Source organism: Homarus americanus, unplaced genomic scaffold (genome assembly GCF_018991925.1).
Source record: "Homarus americanus isolate GMGI-L3 unplaced genomic scaffold, GMGI_Hamer_2.0 scaffold40303, whole genome shotgun sequence".
Classification (NCBI taxonomy): domain Eukaryota; kingdom Metazoa; phylum Arthropoda; class Malacostraca; order Decapoda; family Nephropidae; genus Homarus; species Homarus americanus.
Genome location: NW_024750079.1, coordinates 2655 through 13085, shown reverse-complemented (window position 1 = coordinate 13085; position 10431 = coordinate 2655). Strand labels below are relative to the sequence as shown.

The window sequence follows — 10431 nt, the reverse complement described above, 5'->3', positions numbered from 1 at the left end:
GGTGAGGTCTTATAAGGCGGGGGTAGGCGTGGGTTGATAGTTGACCCCCGCTACGTCAGGCGGCGCTGGAGGTGCAGGCTGGGTAATTCAAAGAGGGTCGGCTACTCAGCGACAAACGGCGTTTGTAGGGGAGGAATCCACTACACCAGTATCAACAGAAACAGAATGGTCCCTAAAGATATAGAAGTTCAAGAGTTTAGTGAGGAGGTTTGGGACTCCACAAATAGATCTCTTTGCCTCACAAAATGTTGCCCAAAGTGGTTCACAAACTCAGATCCTTCTTAATTGCACCATATTGGATCCTACAACCATGGTGTCTCGATCTGTTGGACTGGTGCCTGCATCCACTACAATTGCAACAGGGATATATAGAACAGGTACTGCACCCTCAGTTCGAGATATCCTTGGCACTTCACGCTTGCAGTTTCTCGAAAGATGTTTAAATAGATTGTTGGGTAATTCCAATATCGTTAACCAAGTGATAGCAGGTCATAGGCCCCAAACTTCTATGCAATATGAGAAAGCTTTGAAACTTTTTCAACAATTTATCAGGTTAGCGACTCCAATCACATTGTCGGACACAGTGGTGTTAGAATTTTTAGATTTTCTGTTCAGAGTTAAAGGCCTTCAAGGATCAACAATTGCATCTTATAAATCAGCATTGGTTGACCCTCTGGCATTGAGTTTTAATATTACTTTGAACCCAAGAATTTATCAAATGCTCAGATCATCCTTAGAGAATCCCACCTTGGTCTCTAGATAAAGTTATTAAATTTTTTAAAGGGGCCTAATTACGATATAAATCTGCATTATTTAAAGAATATAGTTTGCATTTTTTATTAACTTTATTGTTTGGGGGGAAAAGAGGGTAAAAAGTCAGGCAAAAGATATGAAAAGGTCAGACTTTGAAACGTATCTCACTCTTATTACTTTACAGTATTTTAAAGGTAATCAATGATTCACAACACGATGATTTACCTTACACTGCATTATTGGAGGACACATTACTGTCGTTATTCGAGGCTTTATTGTACAGGGTACTGTATCTGTGCCGGACTGGTTTCACCCTGTAAATGTATTTTGACAGGTCGCGGCACCTCTAGTCTATACCTGAAGTTAAACAAATGAAAACTTCCATATATATATATATATATATATATATATATATATATATATATATATATATATATATATATATATATATATATATATATATATATATATATATATATATATATATATATATATATATATATATATATATATATATATATATATATATATATATATATATATATATATATATATATATATATATATATATATATATATATATATAATATATATATATATATATATATATATTGGGGTATGCTATAACGAACGGATCCTACTACGAATATTCCTATAACGAGCGGTTTTACCTATAAAAGTGAGAATGCTATAACGAACAAAACTCCTACAACGAACATTTAATTTTTTTTTTTTCTAATTTATTGTTTTTTTATTACAAATATTAATGATATTCTTTATTTCAGGGGTTTAGATGCATATTTATGCACTTTTTTACAATTTTTACAATTTTATATTATATTTTTCAGTGTTAAGTGGTTGTATTTGGGGGCCTGGAACGGATTAATCCTATAACGAACGAATGCTGTAACGAACAAGGTTCTAGAACCAATTAGATTCATTATAGCATACCCCACTGTATATATATATATATATATATATATATATATATATATATATATATATATATATATATATATATATATATATATATATATATATATATATATATATATATATATATATATATATATATATATATATATATATATATATATATACCACAATTACAATCATACCTCAAATGGAATAAACACATTCCTTTCAGCAGGAGACACTTGTACACAGTTCAACTTTGGAAACTTAATTTTTTTTCCATATTGGTTCTTGAAGTAGTTTTCAATGGTGCAGTAAACTGTGTTCCCAGTATTCTCATCTTTTAAAGGAAATGTTTGTTTCTCAGCAGAATGTTCTGAAACATCTATAATCTTGTAAGTGCGAGGGATATTGGAGTGTGTAACTTGCACCTGAAATATAAAAGTTACTTTAATTGGTGAGGTTTTGCAGAGAGGTAGAGTTATATGGTTTGGGCGTGTGGAGAGAATGGAGAAACCATTTGAGTCAAGGGATGCAGGAGTTTGAATATGGAGGGGAGGAGAACAAGGAATAACAAACAGAGGATGTGAGAAATGTCAAAGATATTAATCTGACAAAAGAGGAATGAAGACACAATGCACCTTGTTAAGTTGCCTACAGATAATCACAGCTAACTTATATAAGCACAATAAATGGTTGTAAAACATTAATGATGATGTGGATGATGATTAAAACATTATACAATCACCCACAAAAGTCCTGTCACCTCTCCTCTTGAAACACAAACCCCGACATTTACTCATGAATCCAAAGCATTTTTGGACAGAATAATGCATCAGTTTCTACTGCTTCAGGTTCACGAGTCTAAATCTCTTGGGTTGTAACTAATTCCATAAGAAAGTGAGCCTTGCACAAGTAATTCCAAATCATTAAATGCTGGACTGTGTTCTCTATGACTCTTACCACATTCATTAACTCTACAAATTTTATTCCAAAAAGAAAAGCTACCAGCTTTGTACGGTCTTTTATATACAGGGTGTCTATAATTTATTCACCTGATTATGAAGCTCAATAATACCGAAATTTTCCCTGATAATTTTAGATAACTCAGCATTTCCCAAATTATTTTATAATAAATTCCAAGACCATACACATGCCGAATTATACTGTTTAAATTCCGAGATATTAAATGCCGAGTTATAAAGATTTTGTGGTCCCTCGGTTAACAAATGGTTCGATTAACGAAATTTTGGTTAACGAATTACCGCCCATAAGGTTCTTTAATTTGGTTAACGAACAAATCTTCAATTAACGAAGTCCTTAAGAACAACACGTTTTGTTGTGAGCATCAGTTGATGGGCTAGTCTGCCAATTCAATAATCTCTTCTATGTTTACATTCGTTTCCAGTGGAGTAAATATCAAGAAAGTTGTGCTCTTTAATATTTTTGCATTTTTTATATTAAAATTATTAGTCATTTTAAAATTTAGTCAACATATTGATAATATATGCAGTACAGGGAACTAGTGTTTTGTGCGCCCATCAGCCGCTTGACTCAGCCACTTGGCGTCAGTTTGGCTTTGTTGACAGTGGAGTGAACATCTATTTTGTTGGTGTCTTGAATATTTTTGCATTTTTACATTGAAATTATTGATCATTCTGAAATTTAGTTAACGCATTGATAATATATAGCGCAGTGCAGTGTTGATTTAAATAAAATAATTTTGAATTACACCTAGTGAACTTATAATTTTATTGGTGAAATGATTGCATCAAGCATGGGTCCCTGAAAGATGATTTCTCCTCCATCCGCACTTACTTCTCTTCTCCCTTCTCATCCACCCCCACTTCTAATTCCCATCATCATCATCCAGGAACCTTCTACATACACACCTCAAAGTAAGTGTACTTTACTGCATTTTTTTTTTACTTTGTATGCACATTTCGGTGAGCTGGAACCAATTACCCAATATCCCATTGAAACAATGGATTCGGTTAACGAAATTTTCGGTTGACGAATGACCCTCTGGAACGAATTGTGTTCGTTAACCAAGGGACCACCGTATTTGCTTCTAATATACATAAGACTGCACTTACCCTAATATTTCTTAGTTCTTGCAAAAGTTTTGATCGTTTAAATGGCTCTAATGGTCTATGAAAATCATCTTCCCTAAAATTCATGAAGTCTTGAATAAAGTTCAGAAGAGGTTGTTCTTTATAGAATGCTGTGTGTGCAACTAAAAATAGAGATAAAATGTTTTAATAACAAGCAAACTAAGCGATTTAGTAGATTTAGAGCTAATGAAATTTTATAATCAATCAATAATTTCATATTTTCTGACTACTGTATAAAGAAATACATGATATTCAGTAATTACAAAACTAAATCTCAAGCAAATGTGCTATATATCAACAAGACTGGCACATTACAAGACAAACATGTATATACTCGTACAATCATACCATCAATATTCAGTAAGAGAGATCCATCCTTCCAAGATGCAGGCCTCATCGACCCAAAAAAACCAGTCACACCTTCCTTGCCACATCCAATTGGATATGGCGTTCCAAACTCTCCTCCTGCTGAGTAGAAGTTACGACGACCAACCAATTCATACTTAATGGCCCGATAATGACGAAACATTACTTCAACCATCTGTAAAATACTCAAGAAAACAAACAAGATAAAGTTAATATCTAAATTAACCCAAATTGTTAAAATTATATACTGTATATCAGGATTCATATACAGTATACCATTACTGGGCCAGTGACATCCATCTCCATCAAAAATTTATCTTGAAAGTTTCTTGTAATATGTTATACATATCAGTTTTACTGTACTGTACTGTATAGGCTGTCCTCACTACATATTTTCCATTAATACCCATATGTATTTTCATAAATACATATGACTGATACACATTTTTTCCTGTCGTGTATATTTCAGAAGCCTTACCCTAATCTACTTTGGATCTCATGGCTCAACCAAACAAGGTTCACTACACACGTCCTAATATTTTACCAACAGGTCAGGGACTTGTCCTTATATTGAGTAGCTAGTGTTTTGGGTAACTTTTATCTTGTGCTTTGTTATATAAACGAAAAACAATAATATAGGCATTTTTTCTTTTTCCATCATTGGAAGATACTGACAATGACACAGACACCTGTCAGTAGTGTGAGACAGAAAAAATCTGAACACATTAGAAATGGTCCCTACTCAAAATAACCTTTTGATTGCTTTTGTCAGCTACCCTTGGTCAAACTGCATAAATATTATTAGATCCCTGATAATTAAGTTTTCATTGCACTCAACATATTTCACCTGAAAAAGGTCTTTTTTTTATTAAAATGAATTTCAGTATACCATTTTGGGACCATGGATCATAACCCATTTTCTACATAGATGCCACTGATTTATTATTGTTAATATTTACAAATTTGTAGGGTCTGTCAAAATCTAACCATGTAGATTAGGCAAAAACAAAAAATAAGGGCGGATCCAGTTTTGTGTGGGGGGAACATGGCGAACACAGCAAGCTCACCCGGCTGGAGGGTTTTTTGGGGATAATGTAAGCCCCCCCCCACCGATTTTGTTTTTTAAATCTGACCAATGTCATGGGCATTTTGAAGCCATTTTGAAACCATGTTCACTTGATATTAGGAAATATTCTGAGGTCAATAGTACAAGTAATTACATTTTACTATACAAAAATGCCTGAGTACAGTACTGTGTTAAAGAATAAGTATTCAAATTTTCTGATGAAAAGGGGGGTCCAGACCCCCAGGACCCCCCCCTGGATCCACCCCTGAAAAAATATATAAAAACTAGGTAACTTATATTAACCTGAAATATGTTTAATGGAAGTGTCTTCTGTTCACGAGCAGAGCAGTTAAGTGCCTCCGTAAGTTCCTGGAGGTTGGCACGATGTCTCACCATTAGTGAAATTTTGTATTGTGTCCTCTTGCCATCTGATTCCTCAAGGTCAATCTTTGGTGAAAAACCAAACAACAGATAAATTAGAATGACAAAGCCTCTGTGCCTGGGTGTGTTCATAAAATTTTGGACATATATGGAAAATTACAGAGTTTAGATATTATTAAAACTCAAGGGTATATGAATGATAGAAGTCGAACTGTCACAAACAATTTTAATAGCAAAACATTACGAATTATGAGCGATTTTGAATATGAGGGATACACTTGATTGATTGTTTGTGGTAATTTCATCCCTTGCAAAGCAACAGCGTGGGTAATATGTCGTTGAATTTAAAATAAAAGCTTAAGACTAATATCAAGCATTGCAAGGTAAGAAACATAAATAATAAACAGTAGCATAAAACTTTTGTAAAAAACATTTAAACGTTAATAGATGAAACTCAAAGCTTGTGCAGAACACCAGCTTCCTCCAGGAAGGAAAGGACGTCCCCTCCCATGCTACTCACTCCCTCCCCCAGCACCAAAGACAGATCGTAAGACTCATCTTCCCCCTGGCACTGGGAGAGATGCTTCCGACGAAAGATCTCCGAGGCTGGGGCACTCCACCAGGTGTTGAACAGTCAATGGGACGGGGGCACCCTCTCCATTAAAAAAACCATGAGTCCGTCGTGTGTGGCCAATGCAGAAGTAGGCCAACGCAGTCTCCCAGTGGTGCAATGGTCCCTAATGTCCCCAGGCATCCAAAGCAGGGTGGATATCGTCGAGGTTGTTTGCTCACAGCATCCTACCTGCATTGCCAACTCGAGCGGATGGATGGGAGCTCTTATTACTGGCTTCATATCAGAGGCAGGTAGAGAGGAATGATGTGCCACAGGGCGAGAAGCAGCTGCTTTCGACACAGACTCACCACGGGGGTAAGAATTATGGTGTTTTTACTGTACATTATGTTTTATATCCTGCTGTTATAATGATTAAAATTTCATACAGAACGTGAAAAACTAGATAAATAAAAGAAATCAATAGCAGATAGTCAAAATCATAGTGTAAATAAAAAAAATGTCCCCAGATTTGGTGTGGATCGTGGAAGTAGGTGGGGGTTCAGTGTTGGGATCACAGTCAAGCCATGAGCTGCGTGAGTTATTTTTCAATTTGCCTTTTCGGGTAAATAATTTTTTTCATACTATTACATGCACACACAATCATTCATAAAGAATGTGAAAAAAATTTACGTCCCCAGAAATGTTGGGAAGGATAGCGCCACAGTGTTGGTACGCATCTCAGTCCCCCAGGCTGTGAGCTGCATTATTGTGACACTTAAGTATTCCTTGTACCAAAGACTTTTCCAGCATGCACACCTTCATAACCTACTGTGTATTTACATACTATATAGCAGTTTAGGTCACAACTTACTGAAATGCAATTTTGGATTCATCATGCATGTACAGAGCCTATAACTGTAATAAATTTCTGAACAATTGGAGAAGGAAAAATATTGAGACCGTGTGATCTTCTGGCATGAAAGCTCAATGTTTTAACCTCTCTTCAAAGAATCTTTACTCAAACCGATTGCTAGCAACACACATTATATCATTAGATATTTCAAAATCACATTTCTACATATTTAATAAATACTCGCCTCATAAGTACTCTGGCAATCAGGAGTTTGAAGAGCAGGGATGACACCCACACTGTATGCATTCCTTTCTGAGTCATAAGCAAGTGGGTAATTCTTGAAATCCTTTTCATATATCATCTTCATTTTTTCAAATATCTCCCTTAAAAAAATACAAAAGAATGAATAATATTTAAGGTGATGTTCAGATGACAAACAAATAATTTATAGAGGGTAATATGCAGTACAGTACAGTACAGTAAACCCTTGCCATTAGGGAGAAATAGGTTACAAGAAAGGGCACGAATGGGCAAAACCGCTAATAGCAACTTATACTACTTAAGTGCACTACTGTATACAGTAAGTCCTCGCTTAATGTCGGGATTACGTTCCTGAAAACACGACGTTATACAAAACAATGTTAAGCTTATCAATTTTCCACATAAGAAATAGATAAAATGCGGGAGTTACATTCCTGAGCCTCCCTTTGCCCCATGAAATACATTACATATACAGAAAATCACTGCCATTTCTATAGAAAATAGTGCATGCATATACAGCTACTAAGTTTGTATTGCTTTATCCTCTTCACCACTGATCGGCTCATTAGCCGCTTAAGATATGGGTCACGTTTCTGTTATGCACTGTTGGCAAGTACTGGGCATGCACCGGCTCCTGAATGTACTTGAACCTGCTCCAGTGTTGGTTAAGTCTGGTCTTAAAAGAGCTCACACCCGGTGCCGTCACAACACTTTCTGACAGATTGTTCCAAGAGTTCACAATTCTCACTCCGAAAAAGTTTGCCCTCACAGTTTTCTGGACCTGCGGCTTCTTCAGCCTCGAGCTGTGACCCCTTGTGGGGTGAGCATCCGCCAGCTCCAGGTAAGGACACTCGACTTAGTATTACATGAATGGTCACAAGTTGTTGCCCTGGGCCTAGACCTTCCACACACTCAAACCTTTCTAGTTTTCTTTTTTATCTTCTCAGTTATTCTCTGATCATATTTCCTCATTTTCATTGAATCGTTTACATAAGGAGTTGTCAGACTTATAATTGAATAAGTTTCCCTCACCCTCTTCCTTCTCCCATTCTCTCGTTTTTTTCATCCCTTCCTCCTTTTCTTTCTCAAGTTGATTCCCCGCATCTAGATCAAAGAAAGCGTTGCAATAATCATTTTCATCTGTCACGCCCCGTTTAACGTCCTTATGCTGCACGCCTCCTTCCGTAACCCCTGGTGGCAGCTGGAGTTGGGGCTTCCCTTGGGATGTGGAAAGAGGCGGTGGCACACAGGGAGGAGGCAAAGAAGGACGTGAAGGCGGATTACACGACCTTGGAAGTCCTCCACTCGTGTTACCCATATGGATGGAGCACGAGGAAGAACCTGCTGATGAGTGGTATTTTACGGACGTCTCGTTGGTGTTCTGCTGGAGAGAGAAGCGGTTTTTTGCTCCAGCCTGTTGTCGCTTCTTGAGGCAGAAGCCGAGACATACAACGAGGAGACTCATCAGCAGCACCGACACAATAATCGCAACCCACAAGAAGTTGAAGTCTTCCTCATCATCACGTGTTGAGGGACTCTCCGTTGGTACTCACCGATGGGCGGAGGTGGTAGAGCAAGTTTGCGGTGGACGCAGATGGTGGGAGGGGAGGAGTATGTTGGGAGAGGAGGAGGAGGGTAGCAATTCACTGAGACCCGGCGGGTGGCTCCTCCTCCCTCTCAAAACGGTTTAAAACCTCAATTTTCGTTAAGCGGCACAGCGTTATACGAGGACTTACTGTACCTATACCAAACAACTGACCAGCCACGGCAGCACTTATCCCCTCTTTTAAGTTATCTAATAGTAAAATTTTCTTTGTCAGGGTCATCACTGACTTCTGCCTTTTACATTTCACTCCACTAGCATTGACGCTAGGCAGTCTTTTAGGGGCCATTTCACACAGAAACACTAAAGTTTTGAGAATATAACACAAGATGCTGCATGGGTTAACTTGTTGTGCTGCGGAAAAGGCTTGCAAGATAGCCACCATCTGCTTACCGCGAATCGTCGAAATCACGAATCACAAACTCGTTAAATTAGGGGTGCAGGTGGGTAGAGCGGTACCGCTCTTGCCTCGCAAGCGAGATGTCGCAGGTTCGATTCCCAGGCCGGTGGAAAGATGTTCAGACACACTTCCCAGCCTCCCTTGGTCCCCGTTCACCTAGCAGCAAAGTAGGTACCTGCCGTAAATCGAAAGTTGCGAATTCGTATTCAGGAAAAGTTGTTGGAGCTTCCAATAACTTGCTTAGACATAAACCATCGACTCTTCAGGCTTCTACGCCCTTAACTCACGAGACATAAAGGCAAGCGCGAACTTAGCACGCTTCCCCGTTGGGCGCTGTAAACACTTCTGCGCTTCACCTTACACAAGGACGTAGGGGGTTGCAAAAAAAAAATGGTGAACGGCAAAGGTGTACCGTATTCAATCAGGAAAATACCCCATTAATACAGATCATCCTCCTCTAACTAACACTGATCAGACTCATCTGAGATATACAGTATAAAAGAGGGTCAACTTTTTTATATTTGCTCTTTCAAACCTTTCTGCTGTTTAATGCTAAATGAGAACACAATTACAGTACAGTACTACAAAACTCATGGGAGTGGTAAAACTAAACCAAAAGCAATGCATAATACTTACATTTTCGTTTTTCGTGGAAGATTTGCATCTTTGTTGTGTTTTTTTAGAGAGACATCATAATGAACCAGTTCTGCAAACTTATTTTTAACACTGATTGGAAAATAGTTTGTCTCCAGGTTAATTTTCAGGCCTTTAGAGCCAACATCTGTCCTAGGTGGAGGCTTCGGATCTAAAAGCAAAGTACAGTACATTACAGTTCAGTAATTAAATAATAATATGCATTTAAATCACACCAGCTAATTCATCTATTTACCTTATGATAGTGTCTGGCATTGCAACAGTTATGTGATGCTGTATTCATTAAAGAGATTTATCTACTTAATAAGAAAACCATAAAATTAAATGGAATACGTATAACTACAGTACATGCACTGGTTACAAATCATCTTAATTACGAAATTATCCAGTTTGTACATACCATTACTCAAATGACCTGACTACCGACTGCTGCGGTGCTTTTTGAAGATTAGTAGGGTCATTTCCTAATACCTGACCATTGTGGACTTGATCTCACCCTCCTCTGTATACAT

General features: G+C 37.4%; 1 protein-coding gene across 1 annotated transcript; it reads right to left on the bottom strand.

Moving 5' to 3' along the window:
- Nucleotides 1–6: 6 nt before the first annotated feature.
- LOC121853996 (protein argonaute-2-like) lies at nt 7–10070 on the bottom strand (the record flags this gene model as incomplete). Its single annotated transcript, XM_042348385.1, is given in 7 exon segments — nt 7–172; nt 1872–2099; nt 3765–3904; nt 4131–4323; nt 5518–5661; nt 7246–7384; nt 9902–10070. Coding segments are annotated over 7 exon segments (1034 nt in total), but the record flags the coding sequence as incomplete, so codon positions are not given.
- Between the last annotated feature and the right edge of the window lie 361 nt (nt 10071–10431).